Source organism: Elgaria multicarinata, chromosome 1, assembly GCF_023053635.1.
Source record: "Elgaria multicarinata webbii isolate HBS135686 ecotype San Diego chromosome 1, rElgMul1.1.pri, whole genome shotgun sequence".
Classification (NCBI taxonomy): Eukaryota; Metazoa; Chordata; class Lepidosauria; order Squamata; family Anguidae; genus Elgaria; species Elgaria multicarinata.
The window spans coordinates 97489101-97512354 of record NC_086171.1 but is presented as its reverse complement, the minus strand read 5'-3'; the positions used below and the strand labels follow the sequence as shown (position 1 = coordinate 97512354).

Below are 23254 nucleotides of genomic sequence, written 5' to 3'. Positions count from 1 at the left end.
ATAATGGTATGCATTGTAGTAGCTGAAAAAATTAGAAAAAATGTATTACTATACCCTGTCAATGTGTTCATTTGGTATATATTGTTTTATCATATTTATATCATGCCCCTCTTCCTTGTAATTGTTGTAGTTTGCTCTCACAATATGCTAGGTTAAACAGAGATTGTTTTTGGTTTGTTTTAAGCACTTTCCCCCTCCATTTTTCAGCCAAAGGGGCCTCCAGAGCTGTTCATGTCAGGTCAATAACTAACAAGATAGTATAGTCTTGAACAATGATTTCCAATGCATCTCAGTTTTAAGCCTTAGAAGGATTTGAACCAAGTCTCCTAGTGTGGTGCATGGAGATCTACAGATAGACAATATCTGAGAGAATTGAAGGTGCTTTGGTAGAACCATCATTATTCATTGTGTACATTTTTTCTGCTTTCCTATTACCATCGATGATTAAATAGGGTTTACAGGGATTTTTTAATGCTTAGAATACCTGCCAGACTTATTTGACTAAAGTTTATAGTGGGAGAGAAATGGAAAGAAATGCATGTATTCAGCAAGCAACATCAACGGCTCTGTCAAACCACCTTCAGCTCTCTTAAACTATTGTCTATCTCCAGCCTTGTCCCATTGCTGTTTACATCTTGTGGCTTCCTAAGTAATCAAAAGAACAGGACAGTAATTAAGAGTTCTGTATAATATGTGGCTGTTAAGTAAGGGCATTGCCTACTGGCTATTTATTTCATTATTTCATTTATATCCCTCTTTATTCCTCTTACAGGGAACCTGATGACTTACATGGTCCTCCTCTTCCTCTCCATTTTATCCTCACAACAACCCTGTGAGGTAGGTTAGGTTGAGAGTCAGTGGCCCTGTTCACCTTAAGCCATAGCTTTAACCACAGTGAATAAGGCTTTTTGTCTATTCAGTGTGGTTAAAGCCATGGTTTAAGGTGTCACAGAATCACAGAATCATAGAATGACTGGCCCAAAGTCACCCAGTGAGCTTCATGGCTGAATGTGGACTAGAACCCAGATCTCCCTAGACCCAATCTAACTTTCTAACCACTATATCACACTGGCTGAGAACAAGAATCCCTGAATGTTCTTGCCTTGCTACTTTCATCACTCTGTGCTTCTGTTTCTCTCCACACAGAGTGATGTTGACACAAATGCCTTAGGCTTTTCATAAGGGAGGCAGTACCTATCTTCACTCGTAGCTCCAGTCCCACTTCAGTATCGCGGACACCATACTCTTGCTGGATGCTGACACTACATTTCAGTGCCAGAGTGATGATATCATTTATATGGCAACGCTCCACCTTCCAGAGAGCCAGCAGCGCATCCCCTAGGCAGATCAGAGAGAAAGAATGGGATGCATGGGAGGTACCAAAGCCTTAGGCTTTGCCCGGTCAAGACAACTCTGGTTTGCTAAAATCTGACTTTTCTCAAACAGCTCACAAAGGGCCTTGCTAGACGAGGCCTTAGCGCGCTTTGAGAACCGGTTTCCCTGCTGTGCATCCACATGACGCACAGGGGAATCCGGGGTCAAAGTGCACTGAAGCCTCCCTTAGCGTGCCATAAGCGAAGTCGCTTATGGCGCGCCTTTTCCGCAGCCCCGGCCTCAGGCCGGGGCTGCGGAACTAGCGACTTCCATGGCTTTTGCAGCTACTCGCTCGCGAGTAGCCACAAAAAGCCATGGACTGGGCACAGCGCTCTTACGAGCGCTGTGCCCATCAGACCAGGGGCATCCCGGGGGGGGGGAGATGGGGGGAAAGGCCAGACCAGCAGGAGAGGGGGATGGCGGAGGGCGAAAGACACGACACACGGGAAGGAGAGGGGGGGCAGAGGGCGAAAGACACGACACATGGGAGGGCGAGGGGGGGCAGAGGGCGCACGTGGCCCCTTTAACAAAAAAAAATGGCTGACACTGCAGGGCTTCTGCAGTCCCTGCGCGTTGGCCGTCTAGGAGGCGGGGCGGCGCGCGCTAATGTTAGCACGCTGTCGCCTCACCTCCCTGCCGGCTTATCCCGGCAGGTCTAGCAAGGCCCAAAGATGATATAGACCATTCATGTGGTGTTAGCTGCTGCAGTGACTTCTCATGCTCTGTTACAATCAGTAGTTTTTGTTTAGTGCTAGATGTGAACGACCCATCCCTGTTAACATATCAAATAGCAAGTGGCTTCTAGTGTCCACTGTCCCATTTTAGGGGCTTATGGGCAGAGCAGTTTTGAAATACCCAGAGCACAGCCAACATGTACTGGGGCATGTCTATATGCAGGGTTTGCCCTGGGGTGAATTCGCAGTAGCAGCAAGTCATCTACATGACGCAGCCGCCATTGTGAAGCCACACAGGAGCAAACCCTGGAAACTCCACTCCAAAAAATTCGGGCACTTACCCCTACCTTTCTGGCAGCGGAGCCCATGGTGCCCCCTGATTGGTTCCCTGCGCCTCTGGAACAGTAAAAAAAAAAAAAAAACGGGGGGAGGAGAGGAATGAGCCATTCCTCCCCCCTCCTTTTTAATTTTTTTTATTAGCTATATCTATGGAGCTCCGCAGATACAGATACTAAAAATAAAAAGTAATGGGTTGGGTGGGGGACAGGCAGCCAGAGGGATGAGACGTGGTTCGGCCAGTCCCTCTCGCATCCTCCTCTGGCTGCCTCATTCCTTCCCCCCCCCCATTTTTATTTTTTATTATCTGTATCTGCAGAGCTCTGCAGATACGGATTATAAAATAAAATAAAAAGGGGGCAAGAACGGCCCCATTCCTCTCCTCCCCCCTCCCATTTTTATTTTTTCTTTTCTTTTCCAGAAGCGCAGCGTTGGAAAATTTGCACTTGCCTTCATTCCCGTGCAGATGCTGGGAAAGAACGCAAGTGCGGGTGCAAGGCGTGTTGTGGTGCAAAGTGTCGCCATAAAGACAGGGGCCTGGTGTCTTCAGAGTACACTGCTGTCTTGCCCATTCCTGTTATACTGAGGTGACTGAGACGTTGATGGACACAAGCTTTCCACCTAGCAGTAAAGAGACCTGCAATGCTCACTTTGTGAATTTCAATTTTTGAACTAATGTATCAGATACAAGCGACTACCGTGCAAATAAAGTGTTAACTCACACAGCCCATCTACATCTCCCAGGCACCAGGAGGGCAGAGAGGCAGGCAGAGAGGTGCTACACGAAGCACAACGACTAAGCCATAGAGCTCTGGGGAATTCAGTCCCAGTAGATCCCGCTACACCACAAAACAGGCACAGACAGGCAGGCTGGCGGGCAGTAAGGGGCTGGTACATTGCACAGGTAAACCATAGATCTCTGGGGGAGTAATTCCCAGCAGATCCAGCTGCCTCCTGCTTCTGTTGATGAGCACCCAGCCAAGGACTTGCACGTTTGATTTTCACAGCAGGAGAGGCTGCCTGCTTACTGGTGTCAGCATTGCCTTGCCCACTGCTTTCACCATGACCAACCACAGACGGGCGCCTGCTGCCTTTTCTCATTATCAATAGTTATTATTAATAATAATAATAATAATAATAATAATAATAATAACAACAACAACAATAACAACAACAACAACTGTATTTATTATTTGGGGAAATGGGACAAGTGTGTGCTTTGCCCAAACTTTATTTGAATGCTTTTTGCACTTAACAAGCAGTGCACAGCAAACACAGTCACACAATCACACACAGTCACAACAAACACACACAGAGTGAGAGAGAGAGAGAATAGATTTTTTGTGTGATTTTTTTTTTTTGCTTTTTTATATAGAAGAAGGAAAATGAATACAAACACAGTCACAGAACAAAGGGTTTAAAAGACAGGGGGAAGGGGTGGGGGTTGGGAAACAAACAAACACTCCAAATGAAGAATTGTAAATTTATATAAATCAAAGTAAGGCAAAACACAGAGCAAAGGAAAGCTAAGCAAAAAAGTCAGAAACAAACAAACAACTCAAGCTAAATCCTATATCTCCTCCAAACAAACACAGCTACAGAACTACCCTCCACTCTCCATGAATTCCAAACCCACAAAGAGAGAGAAAGGAAACTGTCTCTTGGTGGCTCTGGCTTAGTCCCTCCCCTCCAACATTGGGATTGGATGATGCTTCATATCAGGTGATCACTTATCATCACGATTGGGAGTTGAATCTGCCTCTCATCGCTTCAAAAAAAGTTCCCTCCTCCCGTTTTAGCCATTGTATAAAAATTAATAGTAAGCAAACAGTGGTGACGACGGCAGAGCCAGGTAAAGGGGCAGGGGGAGGGGGGGTTGTTCAGCCCCCATTTTGTCCCCCCTTCCCCACTTACCTGCCTCCCCCGTATGCCGCGGAGGCAAGTAAGTGGGGAAGGGGGCCAAAATATCAATCCGGCCCTCTGGATCTCGCTCTGCGGAGCAGAACAGGGGAGGGTTGGATCAACCCAAAGCGGTTCAGGCCCGATCTGAAAGTTCTGGATTGGGCCACGAAGTGATTTGGGGGGTCCGTGCACAGCCCTACTTATCAATGCTTATCAATTACTTAGTGTCACCATTTGTGGAGCTCAAGGGCAGTATCAAATGCTGCTGCTCTGCTTATGCCTTTGATATAGCACCAGAGTAAGTGACCTTTAGCACAATGCCAAAAGCATGTGCTGGCACTGTGGATTTTCTGGAGAAACCTGTCACGCCATCATACGGTACTGATGTTGTGTTAGAGATCGCTTATGCTAGTATTATATCAGTGACATAAACAAGATTAATTTTTAATCCTGAAAAGAGTCAGAGGAATTTACCAGGCTCCATTTTCAAACCCAACAGAATATTTGCCCACAGCTGGTTCATATGTGTTTTAAAATTCTCTTTTCTCTGCAGTACATACCTGCAAATTTCAAGACATCTCCTCCAAAAACCAGCACCTCTGTAGATGAAAGAAAGGGAGAGAAGTGTTACTGAAGTTGTGAGGTGAAACTCGGATAATTTTTAATTGATCTTTCAATTGTCATTGAACTGTTTTTCAGCTGCAGTTGAAAAAAACCAAAACCCTGAAACACTGGTATAGGGCTATAACACCACAGTGATATAAAATAGCATAATAAAATAACATAACATTAACTGTAATAAAATATGGCATTATGGTGTTATTGACTATACCTCCATTTTTGTTCATGAAACAGAGGTATGGCATTGTAATACTATAACGCCATTTTTTGTATTATGGAATTCTAGAGCTCTAACACAATGTTACAATAATGCTAATTAAAAACAATGGTATTTGGGTGTGAGATTGATAGATCAACCGCACAGGTGCTTTTCTTGTAACACACCATACATTGCTGCGATACTCACCCTCCACAATGTCACCTACATAGTGATTGAGGGCTTGTGTCAACTCATCAGCACCACGGTCCAGGTTGGTGTTCATGCTGAACTTTTCAGTCAGGGCTGTGAAACCTTTAAGATGCAGAAGCACGTGTTGTTAATCACACAACTTGGGGCTCTGAATTAGAGCTGAACTCATGAAAATGGGACAGGCAGATGGGAGGTTTTGTATCATTTTTGGACAGGATGCATCACCTGCTATTTCCTGCCATGCTTAATGTCTTAGCATCTTTAGGGAGCCTGTGATTACCCTGAAAATTAAAGAGAGAGAGATGTTGTGTTCTTTGAGCTAAGGCTCAAAAATGAACTTCAGGGGCTCATAAAAGTGTGCTTAAAATGAGATCCAGTTCCTAAAGCCCCCAGATTCTTCTCTGGCTTGGCTTAAAGTCTAAGCCAGAAAAGAACAACCAGTTTCTCTCCCTGCCTGTCTGCACCTGCCCTCCCCTTCCCCAAAAGTTGACCCTGCCACCCCCATACTCCCCCATTCCCTTTTCTTACCTTGAAGCTGCAGCAGCAGCATCTGTTTTTACTTCTATTTGAAGAACATGCAAAATTCATTATAAAGCTACCTGACAATGAGGGGAGTACGGAAATACTTAGCCCGAAGCAAAAGACTTTGTGGAGAGATTAGTCTTAGTGACAGGCAGGACAACAGGGTCTATTAGTAGAGGAACGTGACTGGAGATCATGAGGGAGTAACAGATGGTCTTGCAAAATCTGGAAACTTCATTCACCTGGACACTGGAGCCTTTTGCAAACTACACATATTCAGATCCATTTCCAAAACAGTGAGGGCTAGAAACCTGGTTTTTAATGGTCAATTAATGCAAGAATTCCCATTTTTAAAAGCTGTCTTGTCCAGTAGATGCAGAAGCTGACTATAAACTAATTGCACCCAAGACATCTTTCTCTTTTTTGTGAATGTCTATCTGTGCAAAAGTAAAAAATAAAAAACTAAAGATTTATTCCTGGGGAAAGACACTATTTATTCTGACACTAATTTTTATATATTTATTTCTAGTAATTATACCTGTTATTTTGATATGTAATATATATTTTAACTTAAGATCCAAGACATTGACAATAAACTAATGTCACTAATTCAACTGTCATTTCTGCTTTATCATTTCAATAAATTTTACAACAAACGATGTTCAACAGTATATTATTGGTGAGATTATGAAAGCTGTGTGGTTCTTTAGGGGTAAAGGCATGAGAGGCATAATTGAAAAGAGCAAAGGACGATGTGACAATTTGCATGAGAGACTTGTAAAAGTTCTTCAAGGTGGACTGAAGCGCCATTAACCAAGCCATAGTACCCATACCAACAAAAACTTCATGCAAAACTATTTGAAAAAAAGGAGGAAGTGTCATGTGCTCCTGTCACAGCTTTAACTGTTGTGATGAAGAGGGAATTTCACCAGGTGCTGCATGCATACAAATGGCATCTGCTGAAATTTCCTTTTCTATACAACTGTTAAAGATACAGGAGCCCTGTCCTCCTTTCCATACGGTCACCGTACCTCAGCCAGATGTGTGTTCCACATTGTTCCTCCATCTAATTGACTTAAACCCAACTAGTCTCAGTTGCACGTACACCACACAAACATTTATACTTATAGAATTGCAGAGAATGGGTGTGGATGCACATGTTGTTACTTTCAATCAGAGTGTGTGGATAAAAGCAATTCAAGTAGTAGTGACCCTGTTCAGATGACGCACTAACCCTCGGTGATTAAGCATTTTGAGCTAAACATTATGGCTTAGTGTGTTGTGTGAACCACGGTTTAAATATGCTCACTAGACATTTGCTGCAAATGGGTTACCAGCATAACCATGGCTTAGTGTGTTGTCTGAACAGGCCCAATAAGCTTATAATAAGAGTTTAATAAGATTCTTATACGTTTTGGAGAATTTCACTTTTTGATGTCATATTTGGGAGCCATTGGAATTTGATGACTGGATCTGGTATTTAGGAAGTCCTGGAGCTTGTGTGTGTTGGTAAAGCTGTAGGTCGTATAATGACAGGCAAAGCACACTCACATACTACTGTCCATGACCACTTACTGGTATCAACAGCAGTAAGTGCTCTATTAATAGCAAAAGTACAGTACAATACAAACCACTAGAGAACACACTATGGCTGAGTTCAGACGACACACTAATCAATGGTTGTTTCCCATTCTGTTCCTTTTACACACACACACACACACACACTTGATTAGCGTGTCATCCAAACTTAGCCATACTCTTCACCCTCACTCCACCCTCAGTGGAAGCAGATAAATTCTTCAACTGTTCTACAAAATTTATGCAAAAAGCTTGAACAAACAAAAGAAACTCTGAGAAAGTGGTAGAACAGCATGCCTTTGGATTATGTACCTCCACATTGATATAGCAAAAGCATTTATATAGGCAGAAATGCCTGAAAACTAGAAATTATATTTGCAGAGGCTAAATGAATGCTTCCATTTTTTTAATGTGTTGGACACAATAATTATTCCAAATGTGCCAGACTATACAGTCAGAAAATGATTGAACTTAAAAGACAAGTATCCAGAAGTAAACAAGCATTTCAAGAAAATAACTTCACATGAATGTGTCAGAGCACAATGTGGATTGGAGTATGGACAGATATGTTCACAGAGCAAATGCTCATGAGATTATCAAAAATCTGAGAAGGTTTGATACGGGGGAAGGCGGATGGAAAACCAGTGAGCCCTATGCATTGTCGGTATGCCAAGAACATCAGGAAATCCTCTACAGAGAGCTCAACATTGCACGTCTCTCTCCAACTACTGATACTGCTATGCACCACTTGTACAGCAATCATTTCTAGTTTTTGGTATGGAAACACTTGGAGATTGGAATATGTTTCCAAAACAATGCAGATGGCAACATTATATGGATATCTTCATCCAATAGCCACAAAAAAAGAACCAGCACAGTTCGCTGCTCCTGCCAAATCACAGTCGATGGAACTTGCAGAAGACGTGCATGCCAACTTTATGGCCTGTGATTTGCAAACATTGCGGTGGTAGTAACTGCAAAAGAGTATTACCAATTCTTACCAATAAGGAAGAGCAGTAACACTGATACTGAAAGAACAATGCATATGTATATTCCTGTCAAAGCTACAGTGTCAAGATTTGCATATAATAGGTTATAACGACTATTTCACCATTTAATATAATGACCATATCAACATATCACCCATATTGGCGGGGGGGGGGGGGGCAAAGCTATGCTGGATAATGGCAGACATTGAATCTGAGGGCTCCACACTGAGATGCCTGGAAAAGCCTCTAAATACAAACCTGATAGCAAGAGGCAGTGAAAATTATTTAGAAAGGATGTGGAATGTCTCAAGGATTACAGACAACAAAAGTAACAGTTATTACAGACTATTTCTGTTCCAAAAATAAAGCAATAACAAAACAAGCAAGCCAGCTGCAGCAGAGCGCAGCTGATAAGATGGACAGCAAGCTCTACAGGAAGAAAATATTGAGACTTCAACCTTACTACAAGGTATGGCGGACCAATTAATACAGTTAAAACAAGACCAGAAGCGGGAAATAATGGAAGGGTGGAAAGAGTGATTGAAACCAATAGATAATCAACTGAAAGAATTGGCAAATGATATAAGAAGTGCAAAAGAGTTACCAAATGAAGCGCAAGAAATGAGTAAAGTGCACAGAGGGAAAATAAAAAGACTGGAAAACCAAAATAGAGCTATGAGATTTAAGATATCAGACCTGGAGGATAGAAATCGACAGATGGGGATTTGTGTGCGTGGTGTTGTTGAGTCTGCGGAGCAGGATGATATGAAGGGATTCCTCATTAATTGGTTTAATTCCCTAGTTCCAAACTCCCCCTTGGATGAACCAGATATTGAAAGGGCACACAGAATTCCAGTTGTAAGAAGCCCAGCTTCCAAAACAATAAGTGCTTCCAAAACAATTAGTGCTTGAAAACCGAGAGACATTATAGTATCCTTTGGACGATATGCTGTGAAGGACAAATTTCTTAAACAAGTTTGGAAACAAGGATTATAAAGTAATGTTACTGCAAGACTTAAAGCTCCATCACAGCAGCGTTATAGTCTGCTGTCGTGATGAATTGCATGCAAAAGACTCAGATGATGCCAACCATGTCCTGCTGTGATAGCAGTTGTTCCCCCCTCTTCGCGATGTATTTTGGTTTGCAGATAGTCTTATTCTTCCGGTAATGCAAAAGCACACTGCTCAAACTTGTAATTTCATCCATCGTTTTCAATCTGATATTCTGTGGCCATGTTTTCAAGGGGCAGTATTGCTGAGGAAAGAGAGGGGCGTACCTTTCTCCAGTAAAAAGGAGTTTTAGTTGATTAATTAATTAATCTATGGATTAAATTTGCATGTGGGTTATAAGCAGTCCTTCTGGAGCAAGAAGAGGTTCCATTGAAGTCTATGTTCTTATTCCTGAGTAGGCATTTTCACCTTAAAAGAAATTTAGAAAATGCACCCTCCTTGCCAGCAGCACCCTCATTTTTAAAGATAAAAAGATAAACATTGGAACAGTGATAGCTCTTAAGGAGAGCTTTCAGCATGCTCAGTTTGAATCCAATTGGATCATCCCTTGATTTTAAGAGATTTTTAAAATAAAAATTAAACAAATGCTTACATCTGTATAAGTTTTAAAGATAAAGAGATCCACATTGGCACAGTGATAGCTCTTAAGAATGGCTTTCAGCATACCAAATTTGAATCAGATTGGGTCATCCCTTTATTTTATATGATTTTTTAAAATTTCCCTCCCTTAAATACTTTTCCTCATAGTCCACCAGTGCGAAGGATCGTAGGATCGCTCTTCCATTCCCTTGATCACGCAAAGCTGTGCATATTCAAGTTCATAAACTATAGATCTGCTGGTCCCCTTACTAAAGTAAATCCCATTGATTTCAACTACTAAAATCACATGCAGGCTTACCTTTGAGCAAACCCCATTGAACAGAGAGAGTAAACACATATTCCAGTTCTAGAGAGCCATGGAGGGCTTGTGTGAGAGTGTGTGTGTATGTGTGTGTGTGTGCATGCACGCGTGTGTTTGACAGATGGAGCATGTATGACACGAGCGGAAGAACTAGAAGACATTCTGCACCAGTGGAAGCATTAGAGTTAAACAACCGCTTTCAGCTACTGGAGGATGAGACCAGAGGACAGTCTGCAGAGGAAGAATTACAGCAGACACCATGCAACAGTGAACAAGAGGCAGAAGGTCGGTCTACCAAGAAGAAAAGAAGAGTAGTCGTTGTGGGAGACTCCATGCTGCGTGGGATTAAAACCCAAGTATGTCGTGAAGACCCATGGACTCGCCAGGTGTGCTGTCTCCCTGGAGCACAGATTAGAGATGTGACTGAAGGGTTACGGAAGCTCATAAAGCCCATGGACACATACCCATTTCCTCTCATCCATGTAGGAACAAATGATATTTATTTATTTATTTATTTATTTATTTATTAAATTTACAGTATATACTGCCCCATAGCCGAAGCTCTCTGGGCAGTTTACAATGAAATGGTGGCTCAACTGTTTAACGAGGATGGCAAATTGATAACAGATGACAAAGAAAAGGCTGAAGTGCTCAATTCCTACTTCGGCTCAGTCTTCTCCCAAAAGTGAGTCTATGATGCCCCTGGAAAAAGTGAAGCACAAGTTGAGGGAGCAGGATGCAGTTTGAAATGGTCAAGGAACACCTAATTTCATTGAACGCGTTCAAATCTCCAGGGCCCAATGAACTGCATCCTAGAGTAATGAAGGAGCTGGCAGAAGAACTCTCAGAACCACTGTCTATTATCTTTGCAAAATCATGAAAGACAGGTGAGGTGCTGGACGACTGGAGGAGGGCTGATGTTGTCCCTATCTTCAAAAAGGGCAAAAAGGAGGAACCTGGGAAATACAGACCAGTCAGTCTGACATCCATCTCTGGGAAAATTCTGGAGCAGATTATAAAGAAGTCAATCTGTAAACACCTTGAAAACAATGCAGTGATTACTAGAAGCCAACATGGATTTGTCAGGAACAAATCCTGTCAGACTAATTTGATCCCATTTTTTGATCGGGTAACCTCCCTTGTGGACTGTGGAAATGCTGTGGATGTAATATATCTTGACTTCAGCAAAGCTTTTGACAAAGTGCCCCATGATATTATGATTAACAAACTAGTTAAAAGTGGGCTAGATGGGGGGGCGGAGCCGGACGTCATGACGGGTAAGATCTCTTCTTGAGAGCTCCCGAGAGGGGGGGATTTGAAAAGCTTATTATCTCATTTAAAAAGACATGGGTCGTTAATGAAAGTGAAGGAGGATGCTTATGATTGTTAAGAGAGGGTGAAAATCCTGTTTTTTGGAAGCAAACTCAGATTAAGGAGGAGAAAAACAGCCCGTTCTCTGGCTGCAAGCAGACGGAAGGAGGGGGGAGCTAGAAGCGAAACGAACTTTGGAATGTTTGGAATGTTAGAGCTCTCCTGTCTTCTAGTCTGATAAACTGATGATTTATATACCCCTAATCTGAGAGAAAGGTTTAATGAGCAGTAATTCACCCTTTTAAATAAAAAAGCATCGAAGAATAAGGTCTTTATCTGCTAAGAAGAGGGACGCGGTGGATTGTAAACGGGACATTGACTGAGTTAAAAATAGATCCATGCCGTATATTAGAAAAAAAGGGGGGAAAACCCCGGGGAAGGCTACTTGGCAAAGAACTCATCCTTCTAACCATAATTTGGCCCGTCTTGAGAAAGTGCCTGTTGAAAAAGACTTACAAAGTTCTGGAAGTGATTCAGAAGGGTCTAATAAAATGGCTGAAGGTTTTGGCACGGAGCCAATTTCAGCTGCATTGGGAGAATTGAAAAAACTGATCCTGGACAGCACTGCCACTTTGAGCAAGAAGATGGATGAGAATGAAAAAAAAGCGGCTGCCCGTATGGGGGCGCTAGCAGACAAGATAGCGGAGAATGATAGAGAGATAAAGAAGCTGGATGTGGAAGTTAAAGCACTTGCGAAAAAACAGGATGTTTTTGAAAAAAGCTGTGAGGTAAAATTGCAAAATCAAGATCTACAGCTGATCCGACTTCAAGATCAGGAACGGCGTTGTAATGTGCGCATTAAACAATTCGCTGAAGAACCAGGAGAGGATTTGAGAAAACCAGTTTTGAAGTGGTTCAACGATATGATGCCAGATTTGGATATAAAAGACGGTGATATTGAAAGGATCCATAGAGTGGGAGGAGCAAAGTATAGAGGATCATCCAGAGACATTCTTGTGAGATTTGGCAGTTACTATAAAAAAGAGGAAGTGATGAAGAAATTGAGGGCTATGGTCATGATTAAATATAAAGGCAAAACAGTGCAAGTATTCAACGATCTTTGTCAGCAGACACTTCAATGGAGGCGCAGCATTAAGCAAATAACTGAAACATTAACAAAGAATGTAGTGAGATATGCTTGGGGTTACCCGGTTTTTTTGAAGTTTTCTTTTGCTGGGGGTGATTACAGAGTAACCTCTCTGGAGCAAGGCAAGGAGCTGCTGAAGAGATTGGGGTTATTTAAGGATGCAAGTTTTGGAGCTGGAGACGAGAATGGAGCCGTAGCCGGGGCGTCTGGGACGGGGTAAATGGGGAATGTTGTTATGAGATAATTAATGATAAGTAATTAAATACAGAGATCGTGCCGTCGGGGCGGGGCCCCGCCTCCCCCCTCTCCCCTAAGTTAGATAGCCGGAGTAATAGACTCACGGGGATATGGGGAGGGGGAAAGTAGTGGGGGGGGAGAGGGGTTGGGGGGATTATTAGGGGGGAGGGTGGGGGATGAAGGGGGGTTCAGGGTTTATTGTTATATTTGTTGTTGTTTATGTTTATGAGTTGCAGAGCACATGGGATCGGAAGGAAAATCAAAAGGGAGATTATGAATAAGAATATTAAAGTATCAACGCTCAATGTTAAAGGTCTGGGGGCAGTCGTGAAAAGGAGGAGAATAGAACAAATGTTAAATAAAGAAAGATCGGATATTATCATGTTGCAAGAAACACACCAAAAATTTGATGGCGTAAATGAAATCCGGACAAGGTGGTCTGTTTATTATGAAAAGTCATTAGGGACGTCAAAAAAAAATGGAGTAGCAATTTTGATTTTTAAAAAAAGTGGATTCATAATGGAAACTGTAAGAAAGGATGATAATGGTAGATATCTTATGATAAAGGGGCAAATAGAAAGTGAGCAATATACATTAGTAAATGTTTATGCCCCTAATGAGAAACATAGAGATTTTTTTATGAATTTATTTAATGAAATAGAGGAGTTCAGGGAAGGATTTCTAATTTTAGCTGGGGATTTTAATATGGTAATGGATAATAGAGTGGATAGATCAAACCCCACAAACGTGGAAAAAAGAAATAATATTACTATATTAAATAAACTAGTTAAAGAAAAAGACTATGTAGATTGTTGGCGTTTACTGAATGGCTTGAATCCGGGATTCTCTTATTACTCCCCAGTTCATCAGACATATTCTAGAATAGATTATATAATGGTTTCAAAAGAGTTTGCAAGTAAGGTTTGTAAAATGGAAATGGGGGTAATAAAGGTAACGGACCATGCTTTGTTAAGTTTAGAATTTACAGTCAAAAAGAATTATAAGGAAGCGTTTAGGTGGAAATTAAACACAAAACTGTTAAAGTATAATAAGGTGGTAGAAAAAATGCAGAGAGAATTGATTGAGGCTTGGGAAATTAATGAGAAGGGAGGAACGTCAAGGGCAGTAGTTTGGGATACCATGAAGGCAGTATCGAGAGGGATATGTATTAGAGAAATGTGTAATTTAAGAAGGCAACAAGCAGCAGAGCAGGAACAATTGGAGGAAGAGATTAAGAAAATGGAGAAAGATTATTGGCAATATAAAAATAAATATAAATTAATAGAAATACAGGCAAAGAAAAAACAATTAGAAAATTTAAATTTAGAGGAGGTTCAAAAGAATTTAATATATATGAAAAGGGAGTATTTTGAAAACAGTAATAGGAATTCTAAAGTGCTTGCCAGGCTCACACAAAAGGAAAAAGCCAGGAACGGGATAGGGATTTTGAAGGATAAACAAGGGAAGTATTGTCATACAATGAAAGAGAAAGTAAAGATTTTTCAGGAGTTTTATCAGGAATTGTATAAGGGAAAGGATACTCAAAAACAAAAGTTGGAAGCTTATATAGAAAAATATATAAAGAAGAGAATAAAAATAGAGCATAAAGAGTTAATGGAGAAGGTAATAACTCAAGGAGAAGTAGAAGAAGTAATTGAGAATTTGAAGCCGGGTAAATCACCGGGGGTAGATGGTTTAGGACCAGAATATTATAAGGTTTTTAAAGGAATTTTAATACCAAAATTAATAAATTTGTATAATTCCATATTGGAAGGGGATAGAACGCCAGAATCATGGGAACATTCATTAATAATTTTAATACCAAAACCAGATAAAGATTTGACTGTCCCTGATTCATATAGACCTATTTCATTAATAAACCAGGATGCTAAGCTTTTTTCAACTATTTTAGCAAGGCGGTTGAATAAATTTATAGAGGAATATATAGGGGAGGACCAATGTGGATTTGTGGCAGGTAGACAGATGCCTAATTTAGTGGGAAGAGTATTAAATGCAATACAGGTGATAAATAAGTCTAGGGTTAAAGCGGGAATTCTGGCATTGGATAGTTTTAAGGCTTTTGATTGTGTGAGCTGGCAAGCTTTAAAGATGGTTTTAAATAAAATGGGATTTGGAAATAAATTTAAAGCGATAATAGAACAGTTATACTCTCAAAATACAGCCGTAGTGGTAGTAAATGATGGTGTGACAGATAAGATACGACTAGCCAGAGGGACAAGGCAAGGCTGTCCGCTCTCACCAGTCCTATTTGTAATGGTAATGGAATTATTGGCGAATGCAATACGAGAAGATGAGGAGATTGAAGGGATAGGTAGTATGAAAGAAATTAAATTGAATATGTTTGCAGATGACACGTTGTTGACGATAAAGAATCCAATAGAGAAGATGGGGAGAATTAAACAACTATTGAGAGAATTTGAGGATATTACGGGGTTAAAAATAAATTGGTCTAAATCAGAATTGATGTTGTTCAATTATACTAAAAAGGAAGAGAAGGATTGGGAAGGAAGGGGAAGAGAGATCAGAGTTAAGAATCAGATTAGATATTTGGGAATAAAAATTACGCAGAAGTTAGAGAGCTTAGAGAAAGAAAATTTAAATGTGTTAAAAAAAGAGATTTTAGCAAAATTGGAAAAGTATAAAAGGTTAAATTTATCTTGGTTTGGAAGAATAGCATTAATAAAAATGAAGATTTTAGCAAAGATTAATTTTGTGTTTAGGATGTTACCAATAAAAATCTCAGAATTAGAGTTAAAAAGTTGGCAAAGGATTATAAATAATTATTGTAATGGTGATAAGAAAGCGAGGGTAAACAAAAGTAAATGGTATTTGAGCCAAAAAAAGGGAGGATTGGGTCTCCCGAATCTTAAATTATATTATGTAGCTAATAGATTAAGATATATAGTGGAGGCAATTATAGGATTAGGGGAATTAGATTGGATGGAAGAAGAAAATATGAGTAATATAGAGACTAAATTAGAAAATGTCTTCTTTATGGAAGGGAAAAAAAATGGGTGGAAAGTATAAATAATCCGCTTTTGAGGTCTCACTGGGAAATTTGGAGTAAATATAAAGGAGTGCTGCTGCCAAGCAGCTCTCCTTTGTCACCGGTAATATTGTTGAAGAATTTCCCGGAGGAACTAAAGAGTAGGTTAAGTAAAGTTTTAATAGAAAAAAATAAAATGAAATTAAGGGATTGGTTAAGGGGAATGAGTACAAGAGAGGATATGGAAGAGGTTCTGAAGGATAAAAAGTTAACTTGGTTAAATTATAGGCAATTAGAACAATGGACTAAAAAGTGGGTTAGAGATAATGGAGAGTGTAGAGAATTAACAAAGTTTGAAGAATTAATAGTTAAAAAAGATAAGGAAAGGGAGAAAAGAACAGTGTTAAAAGGGTTGATGAGTGAAATATATAGAATATTGGTGGAGGAAGGGACGGTGGATAATTCGGGTAAAATGGTTTGGGAGACAGATTTGAAGGTACAAATAGGACAACAGGGTTGGGAGGGATTATGGAAACAAAGAGCGTTGAGAAATATGTCAGTAAGAATAAAAGAGAATTATTATAAAACTGTATGGAGGTGGTACCTAACTCCGGTTAGATTGAATAAGATAAACAATCAGCAATCAGGAAATTGTTGGAGAGGTTGTGGAGTTAAAGGAACGTATTTGCATATGTGGTGGGAATGTAATTATGTTCAGAAATTGTGGAAGATGGTGTTTTTGGAGATTGAAGAAATTGTGGAAATGAAGATAGAAAGAACACCAAAAGTTGCATTGCTATCACTATTTGAAGAAGATTTTAAATGTAAAAAGGAAATTAAGGAACTGATAACGAATTTGTTGATTGCAGCAAGATTAATTGTAGCTAGGAACTGGAAGATTCAAGGGGAATATTCTATTGAAGAATGGTATAAAGAAGTATGGGATATAGCTATTAATGATAAATTAACAAGTAATATTAAATGGAGAAGAGGTATAGCTAAATCAAATGATTTTGAAGGAATTTGGAAACAGTTCCTAGTGTTTGTGTTTTCTAAGGGAAGTGGGAAACCACCAGCAGAAGAAAGTATGAGATTCTGGAATCAGGAATGAGATCCCGGGTGGGGGGTGCACTTGTAGGTTTTATTTGATTATGTTATTAAGATAAGATATTTTGTATTCAAAATTGAACATTATGTAGTATGTTGTTGTTGCTGTTTTTTTTATGTGAATGTAATGTGTATGTTTAAGTATTGTAGAAAATAAAAAATTATTAAAAAAAAAAAGTGGGCTAGATGGAACAACTATAAGGTGGATTCACAGTTGGCTACAGAATCGGACAAAAGAGTGCTTATCAATGGAACCTTCTCAAACTGGGGGGAGGTAATGAGTAGGGTATTGCAGGGCTCAGCCTGGTGCTCTTCGACATTTTTATTAATGATTTGGATGAGGTGCAGGAATGCTTATCAAATTTGCAGATGACACAAAATTGGGTGGGATAGCTAATACCCTGGAAGACAGAAACAAACTTCAAAGTGATCTTGATAGGCTGGAGTGCTGGGCTGAAAACAACAGGATGAAATTTAATAGGGATAAATGCCAAGTTCCACATTTAGTAAATAGAAACCAAAGGCACAGTTACAAGATGGGGGATACTTGGCTCAGCAATACTACAAACGAGAAAGATCTTGGAATTGTTGTAGATCACAAGCTGAATATGAGCCAACAGTGCGATATGGCTGCAAGAAAGGCAAATGCTACTTTGGGCTGCATTAATAGAAGTATAGCTTTCAAATCACGTGAGGTACTGGTTCCTCTCTATTCGGCGCTGGTTAGACCTCATCTAGAGTATTGAGTCCAGTTCTGGGCTCCACAATTCAAGAAGGACGCAGACAAGCTGGAGCGTGTTCAGAGGAGAGCAACCAGGATGATCAGGGGTCTGGAAACAAAGCCCTATGAAGAGAGACTGAAAGAACTGGGCATGTTTAGCCTGGAGAAGAGAAGATGGAGGGGAGACATGATAGCACTCTTCAAATACTTGAAAGGTTGTCACATAGAGGAAGGCCAGGATCTCTTCTCGATCCTCCCAGAGTGCAGGACACAGAATAATGGGCTCAAGTTAAAGGAAGCCAGATTCTGGCTGGACATCAGGAAAAACTTCCTGACTGTTAGAGCAGTATGACAATGGAACTAGTTACCTAGAGAGGTTGTGGGCTCTCTAGGTAACATTGCACACCCTTTGCAGGTCACCACCTCTAGGGGCTCCTTTCCATCCATATTATCTATTTCTGCTTTGTTTTTTCCTTTCTGATTATAGTGGAATTGCCTTTACTTTGTCCTGTCCTCTCTGAAGGTACACAACTATATGGGTATGTCTGTTTTGGTTGGGTTTTTTTTTCTTGGTTTTGTGGGTGGGTGGGTTTCTCTTTATGCGTAAAACAAAATTATATGTAAAACAAAATCACTATGAATTTGGCAATAAGAGTTCAAAATTGGTAGCACATACTTTGAAACTTTATAAAAAATAGAAATAAAAAAGTAACAATAAGGCATAATAATATCTATATACATAGTACAGAGCAAATAGCAGAGCAATTTGCTAAATATTTTGAAAAATTATACTCTTCAGATAAGCCACTGGGGTGGGGGTGGGGTTTGAAATATCTACAAAATTTTAATAGTATAGAGTTTAAGAATGAACACAAAGATATTTTAAACAGACCTATCAAAAGTAAAGAAATAGAAGTCGGGATAAAGAAATTTAAAAATGGTAAATCCCCTGGTATAGACGGCTATGGACCAGAATTTTATAAACAATTTAAAGACTTATTATTACCACATATAACAAATCTATTTAACCAAATTATGAAAGGGGAGCAGTCACCATATTTATTTATTTATTTATTTATTACATTTCTATACCGCCCAATAGCCGGAGCTCTCTGGGTGGTTCACATATTTATGGGCAGATGCAAGGATTGCAGTGATTTTAAAAGCAGAAAAGCAAACCGATCAATTAGATTCCTATCATCCAATAGCATTATTAAATCAGGATGCAAAATTGTTGACCGCGGTCCTTGCATCTCGATTAAGTATTGTAATAACAGAATATATCTCCCCTGACCAAGCAGGGTTTATACCCCAAAGGCAAATAGCTGACCCTTTACATAGAATATTAAATGCTATTCGTATTAGTAAAAAGACAGAGACGCCATTGGCAATTACAACCCTTGATGCACAGAAAGCATTTGACCATTTGGAATGGAATTTTATTTTTGCACTTATGAATAAATTAAATATGGACAAAGTTTTATAAGAGTGATACAATCAGTCTATCAAAAGTCAAATGCTATAGTGAGGGTAAATGGATTTGACTCAAGAAAATTTCTCTTGAGTAGAGGTACCAAGCAGGGGTGCCCTTTGTCACCATTACTTTTTGCTATCTCCTTAGAACCTTTATTTATTTATTACATTTAGCAAATGTGATAAGGAATAATGAAAATATTAGTGGCCTAGAAATTAATGGTCAAACACACAAGCTCAGCATGTTTGCTGATGACTTAGCAATATTAACTATAAATCCTAGGAAATCTTTGCCTGATTAATGAAAGAGATTAGGGAACATGGAGAAGTGGCAGGGCTGCATATTAATTACAATAAATCTGGAACATTATATATAAATATAAAACCCAATTTCAAAAGCAATTTCAAATTCAAAGTCATACAGGCACTCCAATATTCTATAATCTAGGAGTAATTATTGCAAAAAAAATAAAAAATACTCCAGCAATTGAACTTGCATCCAGCAGTTACCCAAGTAAAGAAAGATATTAAAAGATGGTCACAATTATATTTAACAATAAAGAATAAGCGCTATCAAAATGGTAGCATTACCAAAATTAAATTGTTTTTTTCAAACACTCCCCATAATAATTGACCCAAAAGATTTGGCACAGTGGCAAAAAATATTTACAAATTTAAGTCTAAAGAATTAATAGTATTCATGTTGATGGCTGCTCGAAGGGTAATTGCCACAAATTGGAAAACTGAGAAAATGTTAACTTTAGAATTTTGGTCTATGGAACTGTGGCAAATAGCCACAGCAGAAAAGTTGACACATAATTCAAATTAGCTAAGGGGAAAGCTACAACTCCAGATTTTTACAGTATATGGCACGACTTTATATTATTTACAAGTCAAGGGCATATGCAGCAGAACTTAACACAGCCCTTTTTGAAACTATGGAAGAGAGACTAATTATAATGTACAGCTATGAAGAATTACATAATCTCCAATTAATTAATAGATTTTACTCCTAACTACACCTGTAAAAAATGGATAAAATATGCTAAATGAATGAAAATTGTTTGTATGTTTTTGACTATGTATTTTGAAAATTAATAAAAATATTAAAAAACAACATATCACCTATATCTACCTATATTGTAGTGTGATCAGATATTAGATACACTGTAGATAGCTTTATGTTTCATTTTGAACACTTTTTGGACAACTCTCTTATGATAAAGACAATTTATGTTTGAATTTCATTAAAGTATTATGTGAAAAACAAAAAGAGTCATTTTTTCAGGACCACTTCATTGGTTTTAGATTTTGGATATTTTATATATACCCTGTTCAGATTATATGATAAACCATGATGGTTAAGCATTTTGGGCTAACATTATGGCTTAGTGTACAGTGTGAACCATGTCTTAACGTGTTGTGTGAACCATTCCCAACTATGGTGGCTACTTCAACACAGTTTAAACATGCCCATTAATGATTTGCTGCACATTGTCTGAACAGGCCCACAGAATACTGTCCAGAACAAAATGCAAGTGGAATGATTTTGGGAGGAATTTGTTTAGTTAGACCTTGTCTATGCAATAGATCTACTGGACTTGGAGAGCATATTCCACATAGAATTTTGCATTCATTTTAAAATCAGAGAATATGATTCTTATTATATGCTGGGGCTATAGCAAAGGATGGGAGGAGTATTTGAAAGTTGGGGGCTCATTACATTTGAAAGAAACTAAAAAACTATATCCCAGTTCATGTCAGGTACAGCCATTTTCAAGCAGATCCTGACTTGAATTGGAGTTCACACCCCACCTCCATTGTGCCATGAACTTCCTGCTAGTCCCTTCTTCCACAAGACACAGAAGTTTTGTCTTGAGGAAGGAGGGAACCGGCAGTGGCAGTCTTTCAAGGACGCAGGAGTAGCTCTCAGGGCTTCTCCTCAGTGAGAAAGGGTGTGTGGGGCATCTTTTCTAGCTAAGAAACATGGGCTTATAGTCCACCACATATCACTACTTCCTCTAGGAAAGTCTTGGAGAAGGAGAGCAGCAGGTAAATTGGATGGTAGGATGGCAAGGGAATCAGCCATTCCCATCCAGTTTTCAATACAGACATTTGAAAAGCTCGATTTATTTCCAGGATAAGATCTGAAGTCTTTAGACTTTCTGCTCTTACCTCCAGTGACACTCACTGTAACCCTGAGCAGCCTTTGCCTACCTGAAATGTCTACAAAGAGCAGAACACCATCAAAGCTCTCGATGAAAGGCACTTCCTGAGAGAAATCACCATACACAATGAGGTCAGGAACATGAGCAGCTACTTTACCGAGGGTCGAGAACTCTGTCAGCTTTTTTTCCTCGGTCTTCATTATTATTATTATTGGCACAATGGCTTTTGGATATGGCAGATTCCTGAAGGCCCTGCCTTAGAGTTGTTAAAGAGAAGCCTTGGGTCTTCCGCTGCATTGCCCCAGTACTGTGAAAGTTCCTTCGTGCGCATGCTTAGATAAGACCTCCATTGCCAGGCATGTGTCACAATGCACTAACAGCAGCTTCTTCTCATAACAACAGTTGCTAGGCTGAATTCATATTCCTTGGACAATGCAAAACCCAGCAAATTTGTAGCCGTTTTCTTTCAAAGAGGACATGGCTGCATAAAAGTTATTTTCTACTGCTTTGATTTATATTTACTACTCCATGGAAATATCTATAGCTTTGACATATCAAGTTAAATAGTAATTCCCCCTTTCCAGAAAAAGCTGGGGAACTGGAGTTCTTGGCACCCTCTAACACAGAATTCTTGTTTCTTTCTCCAAACTATAATTATCGGGATTCTTTGAGGGAGGACTTTGAGGGAGTTGTTGTTTTAATTCATATAGGCTAGTAATATAGATATGCCCCAGGAGAGTTGAGGCCAGCTGTGTCCATAGGGTAACTGCTGGAAATAGAGATGGACTCCTTCCCCTGTACATGTCCAGAACCAGTCAGAGTGGTTCGGAAAGTATCCATTGTGCAGCAAAAAAACTTCAAAAAGAGAGATTAGGGAGAGAAAAACTTCTGAGTTAGAATTCATCAATAGTTTAAATTCTATCGCCAGAGGCTTGAATCAGGATAAAGGATTTTATCACAAGACATGGATTAACTGGCTTACCTAATGCCAAAGTGTGTGTCCTATCAGCAGCAACCACTCTTTGAACAACCCCTGTTAATCATGAGATTGTCAGTTTTTTGCATTTAACTTTATCCTGACCTCACGGTTTACATTTCCCCACCCCCACCCCACACACGTATTGTTTGTAAACTTCAGAAAAATGCAAAGGTAACTTGTGTTAACCATCAGAAAAACTCTAAAATCCATGTTGCTGTAATAGAATCATAGAATCATAGAATAGCAGAGTTGGAAGGGGCCTACAAGGCCATCGAGTCCAACCCCCTGCTCAATGCAGGAATCCTGACTGACTAAAGCATCCCTGACAGATGATTGTCCAGCTGCCTCTTGAATGCCTCTAGTGTGGGAGAGCACACAACCTCCCTAGGTAACTGATTCCATTGTCGTACTGCTCTAACAGTCAGGAAGTTTTTCCTGATGTCCAGCTGGAATCTAGCTTCCTTTAACTTGAGCCTGTTATTCTGTGTCCTGCACTCTGTGAGGATAGAGAAGAGATCCTGACCCTCCTCTGTGTGACATCCTTTTAAGTATTTGAAGAGTGCTATCATGTCTCCCCTCCATCTTCTCTTCTCCAGGCTAAACATGCCCAGTTCTTTCAGTCTCTCTTCATAGGGCTTTGTTTCCAGACCCCTGATCATCCTAGTTGCCCTCCTCTGAACACGCTCCAGCTTGTCTGCGTCCTTCTTGAATTGTGGAACCCAGAACTGGACGCAGTACTCTAGATGAGACCTAACCAGGGCTGAATAGAGAGGAACCAGTATCTCAC

At 39.8% G+C, this 23254-nt stretch overlaps 1 protein-coding gene across 1 annotated transcript in view; it reads right to left on the bottom strand.

The window, feature by feature from the left end:
• Window positions 1-21688, bottom strand: part of ADCY10 (adenylate cyclase 10) — a 165609-nt gene extending 143921 nt beyond the window's left edge. The window contains exons 1-4 of the mRNA XM_063133185.1: window positions 21538-21688; window positions 5314-5418; window positions 4847-4885; window positions 1195-1338 (exon numbers count right to left, since the gene is read on the bottom strand). Of these exons, the coding sequence (XP_062989255.1) occupies window positions 1195-1338; window positions 4847-4885; window positions 5314-5418; window positions 21538-21688 (439 nt within the window). The remainder of the gene's footprint in view (window positions 1-1194; window positions 1339-4846; window positions 4886-5313; window positions 5419-21537) is intronic.
• Window positions 21689-23254: the final 1566 nt, after the last annotated feature.